This window comes from Aulonocara sp. 'chitande type north' Nkhata Bay, linkage group LG5, assembly GCF_057382095.1.
Source record: "Aulonocara sp. 'chitande type north' Nkhata Bay isolate Kocher_YH1m ecotype deep benthic linkage group LG5, A_spYH_male_GT1.1, whole genome shotgun sequence".
Taxonomy (NCBI): domain Eukaryota; kingdom Metazoa; phylum Chordata; class Actinopteri; order Cichliformes; family Cichlidae; genus Aulonocara; species Aulonocara sp. 'chitande type north' Nkhata Bay.
In genome coordinates, this window is record NC_141348.1 from 43750553 (window position 1) to 43776763 (window position 26211).

At 45.7% G+C, this 26211-nt stretch overlaps 1 protein-coding gene across 1 annotated transcript in view; it reads right to left on the reverse strand.

Annotated features, from left to right (window-relative positions):
* Positions 1-3305: 3305 nt before the first annotated feature.
* The window catches only part of dag1 (dystroglycan 1), a 55676-nt gene continuing 32770 nt past the window's right edge, over positions 3306-26211 (reverse strand). Inside the window, exons 3-4 of the mRNA XM_086293751.1 lie at positions 7118-7579; positions 3306-6922 (exon numbers count right to left, since the gene is read on the reverse strand). Of these exons, the coding sequence (XP_086149877.1) occupies positions 5081-6922; positions 7118-7579 (2304 nt within the window). The 3' untranslated portion in view covers positions 3306-5080. The remainder of the gene's footprint in view (positions 6923-7117; positions 7580-26211) is intronic.

Consider the following 26211-nt stretch of genomic DNA (forward strand, 5'->3'; position numbering starts at 1 on the left):
TATTTTTAGCAGTTTTTTATTCTAAGGCGTGATCCTTAGAACTCACCACCACTTTTATTCAGAACTAATTTGGTATTTATTTACTTGTCATGCATCTGAGAGAAAGACCATCCTAATTTATGAATATTTTCTTGCTCTTATTTTGAAAACCCCTGCTGACACATCTTCCTGGTTTGTTTCCATGACAGCTGGTTGACCGTCAGTGAAGTGGTGGTCCTCGACATCATCTGTTCTGGAGGATGGAGGTCCACTCCAACCAGAACCTGCAGCAGGTGGAGGCCTGGTTGACGAGCAGGGACCACGTTTGCTGTTCGCTGTCTGAGTTGGTGTGAAACCAGAGGACGAGGGACTCACCGGAGAAGAAGCAGAGCATTGCTTCATCGACTGAGGCTGCTCATGTTTGCACGGGATGACACTATACTGGTACCAGTGTGCACATTTAGCCGCTAACACACTAATGCAGCTCTGCAGTCGTATATTCAGCCTGCGTTAAGTATCTGTTTGTGGTTTGCACATCAGCGAATGACCTTGGGGACTCAAACGCTTCATGCTTACGCTGCTGAGCGGGTCAGGCTGTAATGAAGGAGCATGTCATCGTGGACAGTCCTCATGACCGCACGGGTAATAGCCAGGCTGCAGCAGACCAGCTGAATTGTTTTCTGAGTGACTTTTCCTGGGATTGATTGTCAATTTATTTCCAATTTAAAGTCCTGATCCTCAGCTGCACAGTTTCCACCCACCTATCAGACTCCATGCACCCCCACTCCCCCCACACACACCTTTAATAGAGACCCAGTGCACTCGACTGCATTCAGCTGTAGCCTGTGTGGCCAACGAGAGTTTTAATCAACCTTCCCTGCAAAAGAAGTGTGATAGTGAAGCCTTTGTGGCTATAATGTTTCCTCAAACAAAGCCCTGAAAAACTGTCAAAAGCTACAATCTTGTACCTTTTATGAGACCGTTCAATTACTGACAAAAAGAGATTCAGTCAGCTGAAATTACATCTCATAAAGTCTGTCACAACTCCAGAGAAAACTAATCATGTATCAGAAGGCTGACTCAAGCAAAAACGCGTTTCCCCTGCTCCATTCTGTCCGATCCAGTTTTACCTGCTGGGGAAATTTTCCCCGTGCTGTTAACGGTTTCTTGTCAAACCAGGGTGTGCTTTTTGTGATGTAGATGAAATCTGAAAATGATATAAAGGATACATCCTTCAGATCAGAATAGAGTGTTAAGAGAAACCTAAACTATGCACGTAAAAGAAATGAAAATCAGCCCCTTCGCTCGTGAATCTAAAACCAGAAACCAGGGAAAATCACAAGATGTGTTTAGGGAAAGTGACAGTAATGCACATGCTGATCTCAAAGCTGAGGAATGGGCCTTTAAATGCTTTCTGAATGGGTTCATGGTCCCTTCTTGCACGTTTACAGGTTTAGCTTCCTGTGTTTGTGAGCAGAGGGAGCTCGTAGTCTGCGTTTCCTCCTGAAGTCAGTCTGAGCTCCTCGACACGTAAAACTAAGAAGCATCGCGAGGGTGTGCCTCAGACGTTTCAGGTTTTCTGCCCTTCACCGTTTCTGTGTGACATCTGTCACGTCCGGCCATGCTGTGAATTTAATTAAAAGTGTCTCTAATTATAAAACCTGAGCACTGTTGCACTTCTTATCATAAATCCAGCTGCAGCTGAGCTGCAACAAAACTATTTATGACACAAATGACGTCGCTTTAAATGAAGGTGAGGATGTCTCTCTCTTTTTACCTGCTGCCTCGCCACCTCAGCTCAGGTAGGAGGTGCTAAGACATGAGGAAATGAGACAGGTGTTGTTGCGGCGGGATGACTGACGGTGCTTCTGGAGAGTCGTTTGTGTCGCTGAGCTTATGAAAGTCGATTAAATTAAAAGCACAACCCGCACAGTTCTGCTGATATGACAGTTCATTACATAAGTAAATGATCTGAATATTGTTGCTTTTCTCTTTAGCGTTACAGCTACAACACTGGACTAAATTCAGTGTGACTTTTTTCAGGGCCTCTGGCAGGAGTCACGGCAGTACCACAGATCAGTACCGTGCACCTGAACACGAAGTATTTCTTTAAATGACCTCCATTTTATAACGTACTGTAAACGTCACACTCTTGTTTCTCCTCCAATCAGAATCAGTATTAATGAGCAGCGTATGACCTATGCCGACGTCTTCAGAGGGGTGTAACTCCAAAGCGTAGAAGGAGAACAGGTGTGAGCACAGTTTTAAAGATGCTTTGCAGCAGGTTGGGATCAGTGAGCAGGTAAAACCAGGGGCACCTTTGTGGCACTTTAGCCCACTAACCTTGTAGTTGCACTCAGATGAATGTCTAAGGGTTATTTAGGTCCAGATCTTCCCCTTTGTGTAATTTTTACCTGTGTGAAATATCCAAATGGAAAGGCCAGCTTGCTAAGCTTGTTTAGCATGTTGCTAAGATGCAGTCTAACCCGTTTCTGAGACTGTGCTGGGCTACTTGAACTGAAGCCAGTAGCCTTTCACACTTCTTTGCTTGCCCAGTGAGGTCTGAGTCTTCACCTTGACCCCCATCCTCGGGGGCTGTCGTGAAACCTCTTCGCCGTCTCGTTGGTCATCAGAGATACTGCAGCTAAAGAGCCGTCAATTTCACCCTTTTTATGACCATGCTGCTCATTTTAATTCAAAGGTCGAGAGTCTTGTCATATATGCGCACACCGAGCCACCTCACGGGTTGCCTCAATCAAACCCAGATCAATCCCCCGTTAATCTCTGTCATCAGTACGACCCGTTTATCCATTTCAGCATCTACGGACGTCCCGGGAATACATCGATCATCGCTTCCCCTACCTCCAAATTAAACTCTGTCGTGAATTATCGCAGAGGGACAGCAGAGCTGGCAAATTGTTTACATCTAATCAATATTCCAAGTAATCAATGCAAATTATCTGTATGCAGCGTGTGGAAAGACAGAGTGAGCTGAGAGACTGTTTTCACAGCGTAGCCTTTTTAATGGGAAGAGCTTTCAAACGGAATTGTCCAACTAGTCATTCAATGGCAGAATAATTTAGTACAAAAAGGACAGCGGTACAACCGTTCCAGTGAGTCCAAAGACCGTAGATGGTTGCCAGGCAGCGAGCTGTCTAGGGAGGTAAAACCTCTTGTGGACTTCAGACGGATTGATTTATCAATTCAAGGCTAAGTGGAGCAGTAGAAAAGTGACGGTGACCAAAAATCTCATCCATAAACATCAGTCAGGGTGGGAGAAAATATTTTCCCGGCAGAAATGAGTTAAATCAGAATGAAGAAAGGGGTGATTTTGCTTTTGTTTAAGGTACCACTTGGTTTTATTATTACAATGCACACTCCAAAAGCAAAAAATAAAAGCCTTGGCATCTGCACACCCGACAACATCACGACCGTACGAGTCACTCGAGCCTGCGTCGACCCGTTGCTGGGTCGACCGCAGCGTACATTATTATTGCAAAGGGTCACTTTCAGTTGAACTCATCATCAAACAGAAGGACATAAAGAAATAAAAGTTGTGAATACATAAAATATGGATCATTCAATTCTTGAATAGTGGGAAATACACTTTAAATGCAAACACACACACAGAGTAAAATAAAACGTTAAAACATGTGACCCATGACAAAAAAATCAAAGTACATAACTGAACCAATAATTGAACTTCTAAGCTAAGATTTTACAAATCACAGAAGACTAATCTTGAATCATTTTCTCGTTTTAATCATTAATCGATTTGAGGCTGTATCAAAAACTCTTGTAAAAAGAAAATTAAAACGTGATCTTATTGTTTCGGTGACTAATCGCATCCGCGTCTCGGCCTCCGTCGTCTCCTCCGTGAAATCTAGAATGGGATTATCTGTACAGTCCCGCGTGGCGTTCCCCATCCGAGTGGAGAGAAGAACTGCCTCGTTACATAAAAAAATAATTCTCCCTGGTCCAAAATAAATTGCAGGGTTGTTCTTCCTGTTAGTATACAACGTGGAGGTGTGTACAAAAGGGCAAGAGTTGTGTTGCTACATTTAATAATTGATCTCCAAATCTCGTCAACCTGTCAACTAAATTTCTTTGTTGCTTCCACCTGATTGAGTCTGTCGGCTGTACTGAAGGGAGGAAGGTTCATGTTTGAATTGTGATATTAGTGTTTCATATATATAAACAAACAGGAATACAAAGCTCCTGCAGGTTATTTTAGTGAGGCAGTCCCTTTCTTCCACATTTCTTCGACCTCCAAAAAAATATAACAATCTATCATAACGTCTTCCAGATATACAGTGAAACCCAAAACCAATGAAACAAAAATTATTCTTCTTCTCTAAATCTTTTTAGGCTACCTTGTTATTCTCATCTTTACTACACATTGTGAATAAGGATAAAAACAGACAACTAGTGTTAAAAGGCAAACCGTATTGAATCTGAATAAACACGCCCGCTCATTCAAACACACACTCACGCACACACTTCGGCCTCCTATTGTCTTGTGTCGTCTGCAGGGCTGAATTGAGATCCTCGCGATAGCTTTTCTCATATTCGAAGGATCTGTCTCCCTTTATTAAAAATGCGAGCTGTCGCCTGCAGCGGTCTGATGACAGGACGCCGTCTTCTCGCATTATTTAAAAGCCAGGCAGAAGAAGAGTTAGGCAAACACTTCAGTCCAGAGGAAAAAGAAAAAAGAATCTTGGGCTAAAAAGGTGAAAAATAATCCAGTATCCAAACTCGGGAGAAAAGAAAATGCTGGGATGGGAGCGCACGTCTCCCAGTTGTTGCTTCAGACCAGCTGGTCGAACCAAAGCCAGTGTGATGAGAATTTGCTCGTCTTAGGCCACTGTAGTAGGTGGGCTACCACGAAAACAGTAGTCCCTCCCTGTGCACTGTAAAGCCCACCCAAATCATTGCGCCCCGACCCATCCCAAACCAAAGTCGCTTGAAGCCTTTTTGTACTATAGCACCTCTTGTCATCACTCCCTGCAAATGTCCAGACAGACGAACACCAGAAAGGAAACTGTCAGAGTTCCTCAGGCATCCTCACCCTCCTCCCTATCAGGGGAGGGTTAATCAAGTCTTAGGGCGGCACATAAGGAGGTGGAGATCTGTAGGGAGTTATGTTCTTCGGACGGGAGCCCTTGCCCTCCATAGGAGTGGTGAAGGGAGGAGGCGGTTGGTAGGGAGGCGCGTTGGGGTCGTCATCTTGCAGAGCCGTGTACTCCCCCAGCAGCTCCTGATTTAGGGGAGTGGTTTCTGGCGTGGCCATGTTGGGGTATTCAGGGGGTGGAAGTGGGGGCTTCTCTTCCTGGAGAATCAAGGGCATACTGGAGGATGGAGGTGGCTTGGAATCATCAAGTTCATCTGCAAAGATAATCGGCACACCTTTCTTAATGAAGGTGGCCTGGTCCTCGATGGTAAGCTTGCCCTTTCGTTTCTTTCTATAGCAGATCATTGCAATAATTCCTGCTATTAGCAATATTGCTGCCACCACCACAGCAGGAATGACCGTGTGGAGATAGACGTCATCTGCGCTATCCTTGCTTGATCCCACAGCTGGAGTGACAGCTGGAGGTTCTGGGATATCGATGTCTCCTGGTGGGATGAAGGAATACATTCGGCAGCTTGCCCTCCCCTTCACCTTGACGTCCAGTGGTTTGAATTCGGGGTCCATTATGTGCTTGAAGCTCTGTGAGGGTCTTCCGTCAGAATTGGCCAGCGTCCTGCTCATGACTAAGATCTGCTCCTTTGGACATGGATGCTGAGGCAGGCTGGTGTTCGTCCACTCCACCACAATGGACCCTTTGGTGATGTTCCTTAGACTCACCGTGCTGCTGTTGCGGTCCCCGAGGACATATGCCAGCTTTTTAACCAGGAGGATCTTCCTGTGGATGTTGTTCGTTACAGACCGTGGCTCACCCTCAAATCGTGCCGTAAATATAACGGGCGTTTTGTCATTGGTTGGCCAGCGGTTTACGCGTACCTCAAAAGCATCAATTGCATTGAGGTCACCTTTGTCAGCTGCCTGCATGAAGTATTCATGTTTTCCCACATGCTGGACATCAGGCAGTCCATACAGGAGTTGGCTGGTCGTGTTGAACTGGATCCAGGAGTCCTCTGGAACTATTTCATTATGGTTTTGTCGAAGGGTTAATCGCAGCTTATCTGTCGTTCCATCCTCTTTGTCAAAGAATGTATCAGATGGGATCTTGACTTCGAAATAAGTGCCGACCAATGCATTGACCTGGTCGATGGGGTTCCTTAACTCGGGCTTTTCGTTGAATGGATCTGGAACAGTGCGTGATGTGGTGGTCATAGGAGACTTTGTTGTGGGGGTCTTTGGCGTTCTGAATGCTGGTGTGGTTGTCTTCTGCTTCCTTCCTGGTTTCCTGGTAGGTTTTCTGGTGGATGTGGGTGTGGAGGCTGTGGCTGGTGTGGCGGTGGGTTGTACGTAGGTAGGCCTGGTCATGCTCGGCTGGATAGCAATGCTGCTGGTGGACTCCATGACCTTCGTTGGCTGGGAAGGTCCCGTAGTCGGAGTGTGAGCAATAGGGTCACGTACTCTAAAAGTAGGCTTTCCCGGAAGCGGGACGGGACCTCTCACGGGAGGGGCAGAGCTTTCAGTCGGTGCAGCAATAGAGGGAGAGGAGAGGGTTGGGATAATTCGCACTGGTGGCTCCACTGCAGTTGTTGGAGGAGGCACAACCAGAATAGGCGTCGGAGTGTTGTTTAGTTGTCGTCTCACTCGTTTGGGGACATGAGGTTTCTTGTTAGCGATGTGCCAGCCCACCACGGGGTAACCCAGCTTGGCTGACATTGTGCCTTCCTTTGCAGGACCCTGGACGCTGTTGATATCTGGGACTGTGCTCTGGTCCAGCGAGCAGCCGAGCTTCCAGGACAACAGAGCGCCGTTCTCCACCACCTGGAGAGACATCAGAAATGTTGATTAGATGTTTACCAGTTCAACCCATTGGTGACTATTAGAATTATTTATAAGTAGCTGCACAAGGTAACTAATTTTGTTCTATAAGAAGCCCTTCAAATTGACACAAACTGCTCAGTTCAGAAAAGAGCTTTGAGGGGTACTGCTAGTAGAGTGAAATGACTATTCACTCACCTTTTTGGCATTCCCAGGTCCAGCCATAAACGCAGACATGTCAAACAGCCTGTTGTTGACCACAGGGAGCATCTTCATGTACTGAAGCCCAACACCAGAGAAGCTCCTCATGTTATCCAGAAGCTCTACCCTCTGCTCTGAGCTCATCTTTGTCAAATCAGCATCCAGGATCACCGTCAGCACTGTGACCGGTTCCTCGTTCCCACACATGAACTGTTGGACGTCATTTTCAGTGGACGCCTGGTTAGACGTCAGCTGAGCTGAATCTGAATCCAGGCAATCTTCAGGGTGCACTGCGATGGAAAATACCTCTGAAGAAGACGAGGATTTAGTGTGGTTGGAGATGGACACGGTGATGTAGTGAACACCTTTATCCTCTTCCAAAGGTAGACCTTGCAAGATTCTGCTGCTGGCATCCCAGTGCAGCCATTCTGGGAGCGAGTCCTTACCCATCTCTGTAATCTGGAAGACAGAAGAGGGGGGGAAAAAAAGAGCCAGATAATTATATATATTAGCTAGCTTAACGGTTTTAGCATGTAGCTACAAAATATCCAAAAAACTGGGTTGGAAGGGGAGTTGGAGATGTACTATGATGTGGTTTGGTTTAGGCCAGGGGTGGGCAACATTTTAGATGTGTCCTTGATCCAACACAGCTGATTTAAATGGCTAAAAGTTCTCCAGAGGCCTGGTAATGAACTAATGATTTGATTCAAGTGTGTTGACCCAGGGTGAGATCTAAAACCTGCAGACCCTCGAGCCCTGGAGTTGGACACCCCAGGTTTAGGCTCTAATCAAACATGATTTCTGGTCAGCTTTGACAGTAGTCTAACAGTATCAGAAGACAGGTATGAAAGTTTTGGGACCTCTCTACTTCAATTTTGCAACGAACCCGATGTAAACGTAGCTTCTTTGTGTAAATCTGAAATGGCCCCTCGGTGCTCGTGCCGCTAGCAGTCAACCACAAATGTCGATGCTCAAATATAAATCATAGTTTGTCATCAGCGTCTGCATTAACATAACCCCTACGTCAACCATAAATCCAGTTTAAGCCTTCCTCCTTCAGCGCATATGGACACACTCAACAGAATTGTAATTTAAACCCGACTAAAATTAAAATAACTCGGCCAATTACACGGCTGGGGACGCCCACATGGCAGGAGGCTGATGGAGAGAAATGGATCGCAGGGGACTGACAATGCATCCGTGCACATAAATTCAAAAACAAGAGCGAATGCATCCTGCGCCGCCTCCCCGCCCCCGACCCTCCACCAGCCCCTACAAGTTAATTCTGCGGCTAATAAATCCTGGTTGATAAATTATGTAGAGGCAACGCTCCCTAGACACATCATTAATGCTCTAACCAGCACACACGCGTCGCCGGGGGAAAACACACACAAACACACAAACACACACAGCCATGCAAACAGAAGCCTATTTTCCATGAGAGGTGCAGCGCATGTGGCCACCTCAACAAAAATCAAAAGCATGCCAGCAGCTGGACTTCTACCAGTTACCCCCTCGTGGACAACAAGTCTCCTAAATACCCCCCTTCACGCCCCCTGCTGGATAAGCGCCCTCAAGCCTTCTCTGGCAAACTCTTGGATCTCGTCCTTTTTTCCAGAAGCAGAGCAAACAGCAAAGGGACATAGTGGAAATAAGTTGTTCCAGTCATTTTATTTATATCTTCCTGCCTTTTCTTTGTTGCCTCGCCTGCTTTTCTCATCCTCAGTTTCCCGTCAACTTCACTCTACTTCCCTTTCTTTCTGCATCGCCATGCTCTCCTCTTTAGTCCCGCCTTCCTTTTCCTTCTGTCATTTCAAAGTGTCACGATTAAAATCTGATGCTCCTTTTCCCCGCCGCCAGATAAAAGCTCATTTCTGGATGTCACGATTCAGCTCGAAAATTATTACTGCAGGAAAACAAATTATAGATACAGTTCTGTCCACATAATTATAGATTACAGAAAAGCAGACAGGGCCCATTATAACCGACACTTGAGCTTCATAACATAGGCTGTTTGAAACCAGCAGCCTTCTGCGATGCTGCGCGGCGAGCAGCAGAGACGGCAAAAATATCAGAACGGGTCAACGGCTGGAAATCAAGAAACAAAAATCTTCAGCTTCCTCGGCTGATTGAGTTTGTCACAAAGTGTTCTCCAAAGACAGAACTTCAAACCAAACGCCTTCTGACACGGCGCTGCAAATTAAATCACAAAGAGACGACGAAGGACAGGCGAACTGTCGGGCAGCGATCTCCTCCAACTCGTCTCTAATTGTTCGGTAAATTGCTTAATTTGTGTCCGAATAGCAGAAGGATGATCGCTTACTTAAGAGTTGCTAATTAAATATGAGTGTGAGGAAAAAACACGGGTGATCATTTCACTTATCGAGGCCTATATCAGGAAAAACTCACTGCTGTGCTGTGTTAGTACCGTACCGGAGCCCCAGTAACACCAAACTGGGCCCCAGGTCCAGACAAACACAAAGGAACCGTTGCACCCCAATAAACATATCACCCTTTATACAGACATTCAAACAAATAATATTCAGTAAACCTAATTTTAGTAATTACTATATTTTTATGATCTCATTTCTTATTCTGCAGGGATGTAACTCCCTGGTGGGCTGTGAAGGTACTGCAGGTTAAAAAAACTATTCAAAATCCTTAATTCTTATAAAGGTAAAAAAATGACAAAAGTTAAAAATTTAAATGACTTATTCCCTGAGGATTAAGCATAAAATCAAATTATAATCTTTGGTTTAATTCTTATATCAGGCAGTAGGACAGCATCCATTGGGACTCGTTCGTCTATTAAAATCTTCCTTTGGACTTCAGTTTTCAATTTTGAAAAGAAGTTAAAAGACTGAAGCACGAATGTGAAGTTTAAAAATGATTTATTCTTCATTTTGGGGGTGCGTTTGATCCCAAATTCACTGAAGAGACTTTAATTTGAAAAGTAAAGCTGCTGATGAATCAAATTCAAGAAATGAATGAAAGGAAACACAAAGGGAACAGTTCATTTTCCTCTCGTGTGATGATCAGAGCCGTGATTACAGGTTCGGGTCGGCTGCAGAACATTTTCATTCTTCACATGATCCCAACAAGCGTTAAGATATTAGCAAATAAAAATGGAGCGATTCACTGATTCGGCTGAGATGTGAATTGGACTTGTGTGTAGCTTTTTCTGGCAGTTTCCTGTTATTTTTGGACATTTCACAATTAAAAGGCGCTCGAGTAAATTCATCTCCACTTTAGTTTATTGTGGATCTCAGTTCTGAGGACTTCTCTTCCTATATGCATTTTTATATGCAGGAAAAATCCTGGTGAAATATAAAAAGCTCCTGCTGCTTGCTACCAGGCATCCACCACAGGGTGAAGACATGTCGGGAGAACGTGACGAGAGTGGAGCAGAAAATAAAAGATGACAATGAGAGGTGGTGCTGAATGATAAGCTGCAGGCCAGCTGTTCCCGTTAGCTGTGTGGATACAAACGGCAGATGAAGCTAGTCAAACCTGATGTTTTTTTTACTAAAAAACCCCAAAAACCCATCTTCCTGACCCGACTGACACTAAAACGGCAGCGGCACAGGCCCGACTCCAGCTGTGATTGGGTAAGCGCATCCCCTCCACAGCACATTCCCCAAAGCTGCTCTCCGAGGCAGCGTTCCTGGCTCGGCGTACGTTAAAACAGAACACAACAGCACCTTTTTAACTCCTGCATGAACCCAGCAGAGAGCGTGGAGTTTCCCGCTTCCCTAAAAGAACATGAAAAATACATCAAATCCTCTCAAAATGTCAAGAAAAATATTTCACATCTTTTCCCGGCACAAGTCTGCGGCGCAGAGGAGTTTGATGTTTGGCCCTAAAGGTTATCGTGCGCTCTCACGGGCTACTCTGGCTTCCCTTCTTCCTCCCATTTAGCAAGCACCTCTGGCGAGGTTACAGCCCAAGCTCCTCTGAACCAGCCGGGAAACTTTGGGAGGATTGGTCTGCAGAGGAGAATGGAGGGCGCTAAACCGCTTTGTGGGACATTATTAAAGGTGAAGGCGAGGGATGTACGGACGTACCGAAGCAGCGAGCAGGATGAGAACCTTTCAGAGCTTCGGTTAAATGCTCGAGGACTTTACAGCAGAGAGTTCCTTTGCATCCAAAAAGACTTAATGCTTAATGATGACGTTGGTGCTTTATGGCCGATTCAAAGACCGAATCACTGACATGCAGACAGAGGTGTGGATGCCCCCCCACCCCCCCACTTAAAAGACTTAATTAAAGCCAAATACGTGATAATCTCAAAGTTGGGACTTGTTTCATCGTCTTTGAAACAAGTCCCAACTTTGTGGCTGACACATGCGTCAGCCACAAAGCCACCATGACTATCAGCTGCAACAAACTAGGCAGAAAATGTATTTGAAGTCTGTGTGAGCGACAGCCATGAAACACGAGGAGACGTTATCGCATATCAGCAGCATCATCCTCGTTTTCCTGCGCGTCGCCGGGCTCGCTCGCTCTGCAGGCTCAGCTTCCTCATTCAGAGACGCAGCCTGGACAAAAAGTCAGAGACGGATCGCAGAGTATTCGCAGTGTGTCTGACGTGCAGAGGGCATGAGCTTTATTTTGACCTCTGGCACGTAGGCGTGGACACTAGCAGGCTCTTTAACGAAGCACTTCTAGTTCGAGCCCAGTGTTTGAGTTTTCATTCCATTAAAGTCATTTTTAAATGAAATGAAATTGAATATATTTTATAGAATTATATTTTTAATGTTGGCCGCGTTATATTATTTATGTTCTATGACCTACATTAGCTGTTGTAAACGGGCCGCAGCGTCTCTGCCTGAGAGTAAACAAAGGTTTTCATGTCCTCTCTGACCAAAAGGACCCTCGTTGATAGCATCACAGTCGCTACGCTACAGGAGCAGCGCTTTTATAGACCGTCCCACCCGGTTCTGGCTTGTGAAGGTGTGGCCTGCATTAGCCACGCCCTGGATTTGGACACAGGTAACACGTGTTAACGATCACAGGTGGTGTGACACATAATTAACTTCACTTCTGTCCTCACTCTCTTCACACCCAGCGCTCTAATGACCTGATAATATGGCACATAGATACACCGCCTTTATGAAACACTGGACACACACACACACACACACACACTTTTGTTACCTCGAGAAAAATGCAATCACAGAGCTCTTTCAAAGAAGTCCAAGAGTGGGAGCGAGCGCGAGGCAGATAGACTGAGATAGTGACAAAGACAGGAAGCAGGAATGAGTGAGAGAAAGAAAACGAGAGGTCAAGCAAGAATAATGAGAGAGAAAATGAGGGAGAGATCTCCTAAACATGGACATATTACGAGGAGGCGTCGAGTCTCGCAGCAGAAAGAAAGCAGCTCATTGTCGCAGCGAGAGGCGAACGCCGAGAAAGGAGTCCATTGTTACGGCGGACCTGGTGACAGCTCCACAGATAAGCCTCATATTTGGGAGGAGGACGAGGATGAGGAGGTGCAGCGGGAGCACAGTGATGCGATATGATGACTTGGGGCGAAATGAACCTCAGAGTGAGATGAAGGAGGACAGAGGGAGCGTGAAGGGAGGAAGAGAAGGAGGAATGATGGGGGGAGCAGAGGAGTGTAAGGAAATGCAAAGAGGGGAGAAGTAGAGCGAGGTGAGAGGCTCAGCGTGGGGCGAGTGAGAAAGGTTGCATTCAGAGAGCAGGCGGGTGGGGGGGTTGCAGGAAACCTGCAGAGGGAGAGAGGGCAAGATGGGAATGGCTGCCTGGCACAGTCGAAGGTTTCCAGTGGAAAATATGAAGACGGACGGACGAGCTATTGGGGGGGGCTTCAGCTGGCCAACAGGCAGGCGGATGTTTATGGGGGGAAATCCATCTTAGAGCCTATTTTCTGCTGTTAAAAATTCGAGGCCCCGTCCACAGCAGGCACACTCACACTCTCGCGGTGCAGTCAAGGAATTGGAAATATATGAGCAGCGAGGGCCGCGAGCTGTCCAACTCCCAAATGTCAGCTTGATCGCAAAAAACAACCAAGTTTTTAAAATGGAAAAGTTCTGAGATCGGAAAATGGGTTTAAAGGCAGTTCGATACGAACGCCGCTCTCCAAATTCACTATGGAGAACACTCAAGCCATTTTCACACAGGTCACTGTGGACTTTTTCCCCACAGTCGTCCTTCTGTCATGCGGCACAGGAAACACATTCTGCACTCCTGGAAATACTGTTTGTTATAGGTGACGGGGTCTGACGAGGCACCGCTCAGGAGCCACACGGGACTGAGCCAGGCTGAGCGCAGCATCTGCACAGCACCTCTGTCTGACACCTCAAAGGCTTCGGCCTCTACAGCAGCACGGCAGTAAAGACGTCCAACAACAGGAGGTCATCCTGGGAGCGAGGACTGAACCCTGGACTTTTACCCCGGAGGCAACAGCTTTGTATTTGGGACCGTTTACTTTAACTGGAATGACTCTAACACAGCTTCATACAACATGCCTCGTTCACCCATTCATACAAGCACTTGCATCTGTGCTCAAGTCCTTTCTATCCACCAATGACACGCATTCATACTCTGATGGATGCAACTTGGTGTTAGTAATATTGTCCAAGGACATTCGACATGTAGATGGGAGCAGCCGTGGATCAAACCACCAACCTGCTCTACCTCTGTGACTTATGCCGGGCAGTATTTTAGCAATAATTTGGTTTCCTGGAACCGTTTATTAAGTGTCAAGTCTGAGCCTCAGTTAAGCTTAGAACACCATCATCTTTGGCGTTTTTCATCAATGGAACTGCTTCTTCCTGGTAAAAGGAAGTTTTTCCTTCCCACTTTCGCCAAGTGCTTGATTGTAGGAGTTTTCCCTGTATGATTGTAGGATCCTTACCTTACAATAAACAGCGCCATGAGGCAACAGTTCTCGTGTTTTGTTGTTAGTTTTATATTTTACAATAAAGGCTATCTATATTCTATTATTATATTCTATATTATTATATTATATTCTATATTCTAGTAGAAATAACCGAACTGAACTGATTTTTTCTTTGTTCTGATTTTCTAAGCGCTCATTCACGGGACTGTTACCTGCACAAACATGTGATCAGTACTGCAGTTCCTGCTGGCGAATTCGGACGAACAATGAAAATCATACAGAACACACACGTGGAAAAAACACAGATTTACACACAGCTACAGAGGTAAGTTAGACACAGTGCTGGTTTGTAATCTGCTGAAAGCTTTAAGGTATCAAACAAGATTTTCCATTCTCAGTATAACTAAAAAGAGAAGTGTTAATGTCGGCATTTCTCCAATAACAGCTGCAATATGCAATTATTATAAATTATATATACCTGCATTATAAACCAAAATTGAATTAATACATCCTCAAATATAAAAATATACACCCAGAACTCTGCATGTTTGTGGAAGGTGGGTTTACTTCATGGTCATAAAGTCAAACAGGGGTGTAGATTCCCACAGATGAAACACGTTCCAGGAAAAATATACTCTTCCTATTAACAGGCTCTATTTCAGGATCAATGTGGGATCCACAGGAATCAGCGGCATCAGGAAGACATTATGGGCTGTGGGAGTTTAAGAAGTCATTAAAATGTTTGCGACTGCTGCGCACAAGTTTGCAGTTACACGCACACGTGTGTGCACGTCACACACACTCATAACCACACACACGCGCCTATTATAAAGTCGTTAAAGTATGACGATGAAGCGGCTCTGGGCTACAAAACCTGTGCTGAAGTATGCGCTCTTTATATCACACACACACACACACACACACACACACACACACACACACACACACACACACTGTGGAAAACCCGCCCGCCAAGGCCTGCGGCACGCTCACAAAGCTCTCCTCCTGTGTCTCTCTATCCCTCTCTCTCCGTTTTCTTGCCGTTACAATAACGAGCCAACAGAAGCCGGCCATTGTGGGACTCCAGCTGTGTGGGTGAGAGATTCAAAGGGAGGGAAGAGAAAGATGTGCGTGCATCAGCCGCTCCTGCAGGAGGAGAAAAGACGAGTGTGTGAAGCGGCCGAGAAAAAAGGTTGCAGGAGAGTGTGTGTCGTGTTATGACAAGGACGAGTGGAAGGCGAGCGAGGAGCCGAGCGCACAGCTTGCGGCCTTTGCAGAGACCGTCCGAGGAGCAGGCTCGACTTAGCAAACACGACGGAGCCGAGCTTCCTACCGCGCTACGCCGGACGCGCGAGCGAGGAAAATGAAACCGTGTAAACAAAGCCAGCCGAGACAGATGTGTGTGTGAGAGCAGAGAAGCTGAGCTGGAAGGGCAAAGAAAATGAAAGACTGCATATAATGTGCATGCACGTGTACTGTGTGCTAAAAACAATAAACGTGTGTGTTTGTTATCTTGTCTCAGCGTGTGGCTCGGTTTTCGCAGACTCTCACTTTCAGCTCTGACTAATGCTGCAGCCCCACCACACCACAATTACTCACCACACACACACACACACACACACACACACACACACACACACACACACACACACACACACACACACACTATCCTCAGCAGTAGAAAATGTTCCACTATCTCTTTACTCTCAGCCTCACGAGGAAGGCAGAGGACAGGAGTACACACACACCTACACACACACCCACATCTTCATCTTCCTCTGCAGCGCTCGAACACAAATACCTCAGAATAGAGACTGGCCTAAATATCTGTCAGCCGATGAAACAGATCTGCTCTCCAAAGCCGTCCTCTAAAATGACATGGTACCTCCGTCTCCACAATTCTCTCCATCTTCCATCTTTGTCTCTTAAATTTATTTTCTCCCTGTTATCTTTCCTGGAACCTCACCTTTCCTCACCTTGCATCTTGTAAACTCTTCCCGTTCATTACTGAACTCGAGCAGTCTTATTCTGTTTACTGATGACACAAAGTTATTCCATTTTTCACTGAAAAAAGTTGCCAAACACAAAGCAAACACCTGGGGTGGAGGTGGGTTGCAAAGTGGCTTGCAGGAGCACGCTGAAGCGGCTTAAATGGCGTGTCCTGCGTCAGCCGCAGATGACCACATGGCCTCGGTCACATTTGCTGAACGTGTACGCTCCTCTCGCCGTTGAATTATGTCAGCGGCTGGGATTTAAGGCATCAGCTGGAAAAATATGTCTAAAAAATGACATAAAATCTAAAAAGAGCAAAAGAGAAAACGGTGCTCACAGCATTACAGTCCTGAGTGAGCCGAGCGAGAGACTCAGCAGTGATTCACAGTAAAGAGTAAACTAAAGACAGCGCTGTGGGCCAAATAAGAACGCTGTTAAATCCTTTGTGACACGGCTACAATGGAGGGAAAAAAATGGACAATTAAGCACACGTCACACAAAGTTACGCTCCCATCATTTCTTCTGAGATGTGAATAAAAGGAGCTCAACCACAATTCGATTTGCTCTTCTGTTTGACGGACTCAGTTTCCCACCGGCCGTCTTCATCGGGAGACCTGACAGAGCGAGCGCGTCCTTAAAGACGACGGACTCGGCCGAGGCCTCGCTTGTCCCCAGGTCAGCAATTACGCCCTTTTTCTTTGCTGAATAAAACATTAGCCCTCTATATCCGGCTAACGAGCTTTAGTGCCGACACCAGCCATTAAATTTGAAACGCGGTGCTCGGGGATAATGAGAGACACGGTATAGAGCGTCCTTCTTTTGAAGCGGCGGTGACGCTGAATGCTGCAGCCTGAAGAGGAGACAGAAATAAGATCGGTTTGAGATGAGAGGAACGACACGGACGGCCTCCTTCCAAGTCGAGATTTCAGCCTGTTTATATTAACACCGTTGGAAGAGCGAGACCGAACAGAGCACACCGGGGTACTTGGGTACTGAAATCTAAGGCCATGTTTTTCTGGGGTATTTGTAGCCTTAACGATTGGCTGCCAAGTGTTTTCTGTGTGAGTGTGGAAAAAAAGTTGGCGTTCATCCTCCAGCTTCACTGTGCTAATGTTATGCTAACATAGCTGTGTCACTAGCAATCACGTAGCACATCATTATATACCAGCTAGCCCAACTTCAGTAACCCTAAAAACATCACTGCTGTTTAGTTTTCTGTCTTCATTTATGTTGGAAGTGGTAGCAGAGCTGTACGTTTGAATTAGTTTCAAAAATCTCTCAGTCAGAACATGCTATGAAATGTTTAGGTGGAAACTAGCGAGCAGATATTTTAGGCCATATCGCCCAGCCCTACGGTGCGCCTTAAAAAATATGATAACTTCTACCTTCTTTAGCTTTAACTTTTTGTGCGATGGTTAGCATCTTCCTACCGCAGATGCCTTTCATGGTACAAAACGTTTCGTTGACATTGTTGTTTGTTGGCGAGAAAACTTACAAACATACAGTGCAGCACTTCAGAGTCACACTGCTAGCATCGAAGATTTATGTAAATTTGACAAGCTGAACGCATTCTGGACTGTACACACAGCACGAGATCGATTGACAATGAGAAAAAAAGCGTGCAAAATTGCACCAAAAAAATCAGCGAAACAGCGAGGCCGTGAAAGGTGAACCGCGTTATAGCGAGGGACCACTGTAATATATGCACAGCCACCCATTGGTCAGTGACGTCTGGCGTTTGTTTCCAAATTGACCTTGATGTTGTTAAATGAGACATATTTCTACACCCTGCTCTAACATCCTGTACGGCTAAAGTACAGAGACAACTGTCTCTTATAGTCTTATGTGTAAATATGCTGGATATTTTTAATGGACTTTATACATTTCAGATTTAGATGTACTGATTTTTTTTACATTGTCAGTCTGACGGCCAGTAAATCCATTATGTTTGTCAGGTGCACTGACTGGTGTCAAGTGGCTTTTCTGTTCTATTCTATTGTATTCTATTAAAAGGAATAGTACACCGATTGGTTCTCTCTCACTGTGGATGGTTTGGGTTTAAACCTCAGGCCCAGCAGATCTGGTCTTCTAATCTAATTTGCGCTATTATTTCTTTTTTTCGGCAAAGCAGCCAAACCACAAAAGCCGACAGAGCCTGCATGTTGTGGAGGAAGCTGCCTGCTGACAGTGAATATGGGAGTGATTTCAGCTGATTGAAAAGGCTGATAGCGTGTCACGAGGACTCTCTCCTGATTGGGTTGCAGGCACCTCAGTGAGACTCTGCCCAACATTCGGGCCGATGCCGTACTTTTCGAACTTTGTGCACACAGTGAAGCATCACTACTGCTTTGACTTATTAAGGCAGTCAACACACAATCTAAGACCGCAGCGTCTAAAAATAAACTGCCACTGTAACTTTCACACACCAAATATGGCTCGGCTCACCGAGCCTGGCAAACCAATGAAAGCAGCCCACCACGCTCCAGCTCCACTCCCCCTTTGGGCGACAACCAAGCATGCAGGAGGATCCCGGCCAGTCCAGAAGCCGTGGTTGCCTGGCTACGGAGGCACACACCAAAACAACGTCGCCGGGAGGCATTTTTTCAGCAGCACGAGCAGTATTTACTTTCAGAAACGAAACCACTGAAATGAGCTCCATCTTTCTCTGCCGTGCTTTTCTTTGGGAGGTTAGGGAGTCAAACGGTGGCTGTTTGGCAGTAATTATATGTGCTAAAGGTCAAAGGGAAATCACGCCCTGAAACCCAACACTGACATGAAGGCATCAATGTGAGTAGCAGAGAAGCAGCTTGACACTATGAGCAGGAGAGTCCCAGAATGTGAAGCGCACAAACCCTCATTTTAAACTGAGAGCCATCAAATTGTGAATGAATTTGTGGGAGCATATAATTTGGAACATATGAATCAAGAAGCCTCGCCTGCTGTATGTTTAATTACATAGCAACATGGCCACCGCCGTCCCGGTGCCAGTAAACCCATCGCACCGTGCTAGCTTACAGCTAGGGTGACTCATATGTTCTGGTGTGTTTTTATCTTTGGGTCGCCTCCTCCCTCCTGCTCTCTTAATACCAGTTTTCCACTGCTATCCTGCCAGCTAACAGCTCCGGAGCTACAGGGGCTCACAATGTAAGCCTGTCTGTAAAAAAAGACTGCAGGACAAGCAGAGAGGCCCGCGACAAAGAGTGACAATGCTGCCATTATCAGAGGAGAGCCTCGAGAGCCAGAATGAAAAGTTTTTGTGAGTAAAGAGACGTGGAAGCAAATGGAAAGAAGGGGAAATAACAGAATGACGGCTGCGGTTTTAAAACCCATCGAAAAGAAAATGCAGAGGGAGTCTGGCAAAAAAGGAGAAAATTACAGAGAAGGGAAAGAAAGAAAAATAATTTTTGCTCGTGCTTGTGTTGCAAGCTAATCTGCAGTAGCTGAAATGGGAGACTGATTGCTGATGTGGAAGAAAAAAGATGAAGCACAGAAAAGAAAGGGAGTTCCCTTCAGTCGTGGGCAGAGAGCGGTGGAAATTTAACAAGAAAAAGAGACGGCGAATGATTTGGGGGGGGGGGGGGGGGGGGGGGGGGGCAGGAGGATGAGATCTAATTGAGAGGAGGGAAAAGGATACAGCGGGGAGGAGAAGAGAAAGTTAGTTTTCCCACCAAAATGCCCCCGAGGGAGCCGCCGTTAACAACAACAAGCCACTGTCTCCGTTCATCAGGAGGGGAGTGATCCAAACAGCGAGTCGATGTGTTCTGACAACCGCACGCACGCAGCCGCTTCCTCCCTGCGTGCAAACACACAGCAACACGCAGCCGCAAATATGCATGCATCTACAAGTGTGCGGCCACTTATTCTGCTGTATGTGTGCAGGAAACTTGAAGATTTGGCTGTTTAGATTTGGATCCACTAGTCCGTGTCATCGGGAAGAAGCGCACCCGACTCAAATTCAGCCTACAGCAGCACGGCGAGCCCAAGGAAGCGCCAAGAAGATGACGAGACAGGCCTAAAGAATCCCAGCTTTAACCTCCTTGGAGCTGGCGTACACATATGTGGACGTCACATTTTGGGTTATTTAGACCAAAATACTCAATTTTGCTCTATAAAGGGCCTGAATCCACTTACGAGGACGTTATACTGCTACTGTTCTATCGAAATTTTAAATGAATATCCTCATATGTGGCAGCACGGTGGTACGGTGGTTAGCACTGTTGCCGCACAGCAAGAAGGTCCCGAGTTCAATACCACCATCAGGCCGCGGTCTTTCTGTGTGGAGTTTGCACAGACATGCAGCTTGTGGGGATAGGTTAATTGATTAATTCAAATTGCCCACAGGTGTGAATGCGGGAGTGAACGTGAGTGCGAATGGTTGTCTGTCCCTGTGTGTTGGCCCTGCTACAGACTGGTGACCTGTCCAGGGTGTACTCCGCCTCTCGCCCTATGACAGCTGGGATAGGCTCCAGCACCCCCCGCAACCCTGAAGAGGATAAGCGGAAGCGAATGGATGGATGGATGAAAAAATATCTGGTAATTCTTCGTTTTTATATTCATCAATCACCCCAAACATCAAAGAGAAATTAAAAATGCATGCCGTGGAAGAGTTCCGGTTTTAGGAAGTTAACATCACTGCCTAAAATGGTGCTAAGAGGTCTACATTATCCTAACAGAGCACTTGGCTCTCGCTCTGCAGGCCTACTTGTTGTTCCTAGAGTATTTAAAAGTAGAATGGGAGGCAGAGCCTTCAGTTTTCAGGCCCCTCTTCTGTGGAACCAGCTTCCAGTTTGGTTTCAGGAGACAGACACTATCTCTACTTTCAAGATTAGGCTTCAAACTTTTGATAAAGGGCTGATCAGGTGATGCTGAATCAGCCACTGGCAACAAAAGACTCCCCCAAATCTTCCCACCGTTGCCAACTAACGGGATCTTTTTGGACACCAGCTCCACGCGGTAACAGCCGCTCCCTACAGTCTGCCAGCAGAGAACCATGTTGAGCCCATAACTGTGTCGTCTGTTGGAAACGTTGGTTCATGCTATAACAGTACGAAGTGTTAACATTATGGCACTTCAAATAATTTCGAGTCTCATATTAACCAAAATGCCATTTAATCATATAGTGTAGTATTAAGTGGACACGGCCCTGAAAAACAAAGGCATTAGACTCCGTGTCCTTCAGTGGTAGAAAGCTGTAGACTCTCGCCCACGAAAAAGTAGACAACAGGGGACCATCATTTACTGAGAAAGTTACTGAGACACTGTTGTTTAGAGTAGAATGGCGTAGCGGGTAATAAAACTGTTAAGCGTGCGTCACCATTTTGAGATCCGTGGCACCGTGTCATGCAGGACGCATCACCCTTCTAGAAGTATTGTGTAAGAGAATAAAAGTTGATGGTCTCCTGAGCAGTGGTTTGTCTTCCATCGGATGCCTCTGAGGAATCAAAAGAACTCGGTGAAGTGTTGATATTCAACAGAAGCTGTCCAAGCCCGACTGTTTGGTGTACAGTCTGCGTTTCCTTGGCAGCACAGTCAACAGCAGAACTATCAGGCGGTGCAGCGGCTGATATGAATGCACTGGCTTTCAGTGCAAACCATAACTTGGTGTGGTTTAAAAGCTGCTGCTGAAACCCTGACCATCAGCAGAAGGGACCAAAGGGGCTTCGGTGCTTTGATTGGGCAGCAGTCAAAGGTGCAGGAGGTGGACGGGGAAAGCAAGGTTGATGCATCTCTGCTTCGACTCCAGATCCAGATAAATGGTAGAAAAATACAGATAGACTTCTGACGAGGGTCACCTGCTAAACCATCCATCTGACTGAAGTAGTTCTAGTAACACTGAATAAGAGTTTCCCAACACTGTCCACACTGAGCATGTGTCGGAGTGATTCACTCTCTCTTTCTCCAGCTCACACCTCCTCCTCCTCTGGGTGTGAGCTCAGATCTTTCAAGCAGAGCAAGACCAGCGTTTTACCAAATAAACTGTTTGTTATCCAGAGTTTTGCTTTGAGGCGCTTTTACGTGGAGGACAAAGACGCAGGGAGTGGAGGCGTGTTGGAGGGAGGGTGGGGGTCCTTCCACAAAGTAATTATGAAAGGGTTAGCTGTGAGTATCTGTCTTTAATCTTCATGCACAATCACAACATTGAGATAACAGAGCAGTACGCAGCATCTGCTCACAGGCAAACAGATGAATACCCACATAGGCTTCTTTCGTTTTCCGTGAACTGAAGCACAAAAGAATTTTCAGCTAGCGTCAGTTATTTCCTGGAATAAAAAAAGGAAAAGCGGGTAAGCGTGCTTTGCCTGCCAGCGAGCCCATCAGCCAATCAGCTAATTACGCTGGTAATTGCAGTAATGAGGCAATGGAGAGTGCTCATCTGCTGGCCAGAAAGCCCAAACTTCCAGCCACTTCCATTAATAACAGCAGAGAGAACCACAGCAGGGTCGTCGAGTCCCAGCAGCACCTGCACGCAGACGCCACGATCGCAAAGGTTCTGGCTCTCCAGCCGCTCTGAATGATAACATCCAAAATAAGAAAAGTAAGACCTCCTCTTCCACCTCTGTTTGGGCGCTCTGCAGTTTGCACACATCGTCCAAACCTTTTCATCTATTCCAATAGGGCTGCTCAATTAATCGAATTTTAATCACGATTACGATCTGGGCTTTCAACGATCATTAAAAATGACTGAGCCGATTATTAGCCCCTCCCTCATTTATCCGCGACACCTTAAAGGCCGGTCCGTGAAAATATTGTCGGGCATAAACCGTCCGTGGCGCAAAAAAGGTTGGAGACCGCTGATTAAGAGGACCTGAGGGAAGCTCGGAAAGCTAAGCAGAAGTTATTTGGAGAGTGACTGCCGTTGGTTGAAAAGAGTTAAAAAAATAAAAAAAACTTCAGTGGTGTTGCACACTATTTTATATTATTTTTTTAAAGTCATTGTTAACCCTTTAAAGCCGGTCAGAGCAGCACGCTCCGTTTTGCGTAACTATTTTTAAATCCCTGTAGAACCGGAACCGTGTAAGCTAGCACAATAATTTGTTTTGCATATGAAACCGGAGGAGTTGTACTTACATCTGATGCCATCAGCTTGTCCTCGGTCACGGTTTCCTTCCACATATAGCTTTGCAAAAATTGCATAAAAAGCGCTTGCAGGAACAAAAACATAATATTCCAGAAACACGCTTTGCCGATCCATCAGCTGTTCGTAACACTTCCCACAGTGAAATGATGCACCTGCTGTTTTCTTTGCAAATTTGCATCATAGGATTGTTTTTTGTTTTTCCTGCAGTATATAAAAATTGCTGTATCTCCAAAATAAAACTATGAAGACACTCAAAATAAATTTCCTGTGGTGGGAAACTATTTTTTGCAACTTTATTGTATTTAAAGTTTTGAGGGATAAACCTCTTAAACTTCTCCAAGTAGAAATATATGTAAACAAAACAAAAGCGATTTTCAATTTTTTTTGTAGTTTATTGCACTTTTTTGCAATTTATGTAATTACTATGGACTTAATGCATACATATTATTAAAATATGGGCTATAACAGTTGTATTGATGTATAGCAACTTGAAATGCTCCCACAAATGGCACTACAGCATGTAAAAAAAAAAAAAATAATATAAGCTCTGGTGGACTTGGTTCTATAGTAGGTCTTAAAGGGTTAAATAAATATCGTCAAATAATCGTGATCTCAATTTCAGTGAAAATAATCGTGATTATCATTTTTGCCATAATCGAGCAGCCCTATATTCCAAAAGCTTTCAAATCGCTCCACTCTGACAAGGTTAACCTGCCACGAATCTGCCCGGAGTGGAGAGCTGAGCAGATGTCTGTCTACTTTCCTGAACTCATCTCAGGTACAAAAACATTTGTCTAATAACACGCCAACAACAGCTTCAGAGCCGCTCACTGCTGTGTGTTCACAAACAGGTAATCGGTGAAGACTGGACACGCGTTTCAACGCTGCCAGTGTCTGAATCTGAAGTTCTAGCAGCTTTCAGACCTCCCTGATGGTACAACCCGCTGGAGAGCTCCCCAACATGCCAGCTGGAAACCAGCATAGCAACAGATACAGCTGAAATAACAAGACTGACCATGTGCATTTGTTGCACGAGTTGGAAAAACAGTTTAGCACGGCAGCTGGTCCGAGGATGAGGAAGGGCAGCAATTTAATGATGTGCGTTCTTTAAAGCATGTTTGAGCTTCATACCTGCAGAGGCGGGATGAAGCTGTCTTAGGCTACGTTCACACTGCAGGCGAAAGCGCATCAAATCCGATTTTTTTGACCCTATGCGACCCATATCCCATCATGGTGTGACAGTGTGAACGGCACAAATCCGATCTGGGTCACTTTCGTATATGGTACTGAATCCGATACATATCTGATGTTTTAGAAAGCGACTGCTGTTTGATGGTCACGTCGCATTAAATCCGTCTTTTACGTCACCGACACAAGACAGACGCCAATTATCAGCGCCGGAGAAGACATCGTGAACGCTTCCTGGACATCCGGTGAAACTGCTGAGAGGACAATGTTGGAGAAACGTGAACATTTTATTTGTCCTGTATAATCTGCAGATTCTGACAGAAATCTGCAGCTATCCTTTGAAGCAGCGCTCCTCTAAAACAGCAACAAGGATCATTATTAGGTTATTTACATTATTATTACATTATCATTATTATGTCAATAACAAAATAACTTAAAGCAAAAATTGGGAAACGTAAAGTCCGAAGTTTTTATATTAAGGGCCATCAGTCAAACAATATTGTTGCTCTGGGTCTAAACAGAGCGCGTCGTGTGTGACGTCTTCTTTTGCGCATGCGGCCGCTTTGAGCGTTCACACTAGAGAGCGTTTGCTGTCGCATTTTATTTGTAGTGTGAACGAGCAGACAAAAAAATCTGATTTGATCAAAAAAATCAGAATTGAGCATCAAGACCTGCAGAGTGAACGCAGCCTTAGATGCTCCCCTATTCACACAATGGCAGATTTTAGCCCAAATGGTCCTCCAGACGCAACACCAAAGGGATCTGCATCTCTTCCTTGTTAGCTAACTGTGTACATCGCCTTCAATCATTTGTCAGTTTCCTAAATCAGCCATTAAAAATATAAGAACCTCTGCTCTAAATGAATCTTCAGAGAAAGCTTGTAAAGCTGCATTTTCTCTGTTTCATAATGACTCAGTGTAAGAAAGCGCATTGAAATCCATTAACCAATGCAGCCATCTGTCGGCCAATATCAGATCAGTACTGGCCCGTTCAGTTTATCACCTAATATCTCACCGCGACCCTTCGATGAAGAAACGGTGTCACATTAACCTCAAAAAGGATTCAGAAATGTGTTTAGGCAGCTGCAGCAGCACGGGGAAACGCTACGGCTCTCAGAGATATCACTCAATATAAATAACGTGCACTTGTAAAGGTTTATACTGTATTTCTTAAATCACCCTGCGACCTCTTTAAAACCTCCTCTGAGGCTGATGTCCTGCCCACCCGGCTGAGAACCCTCATCTCTACGCGGTATGAAAGGCTAAATGGCGATGCATTCACTGATGGGGCACCCACTGCTCAGCTAAAGGTGAATGAGCAGGCGAGGCTGTCACGGAGCTGGAGACCTCTCAAACTCTGGCAGATTTTCATAAGAAAAGGCCATTAGTATGAGTGCAACGGCAAGCACAAAAATTGATTTGGCCTTTCGCTCCACAACCTTCAGCGCCGACCTTCGAAATACCTGAGGGGGGGGCTAACATCTGAGGAGGAGGGGGTGGCGGGGAGAAAGTGTTGAAATTTGTAATTGAGGACAGAGCAGCAGCGGGGAAGGGATGTGCAGGGCTGAAATTAGAAATGGAGGAGGAGGTAAACAAACTTTGTTAGAGTCGTGGGGATTTCTTGGCTCGGCTAAAAGTCTGAGAGCGGCGCAGGACGAAGGTGCCGACTCCTTCACGAGGGCGCTTCGGCAGGCCGGCGTATCTCGTGCTCCACATCTAATCTGTGACCTTTTATTTGCAGAATTTTACAGAAGCTGCAGCTTCTAAGGTCAGGATGTCTTTTCTTCCTCTCCTCCCATCTCTCCGTTCTTCCTTGCTTATACTTCTTCCATTTTTTGGCTTATTTGCCCACGCTGTCTGCTCCTATTGGCTCTAATAGAGGCCCAAAGCTTCCAGTGTGACAGATATAATCAGGTTTGGAAGAACAGCTTTCGCCTGCGGGACAAATGGAGGGAGAAGGGGTGGGAGC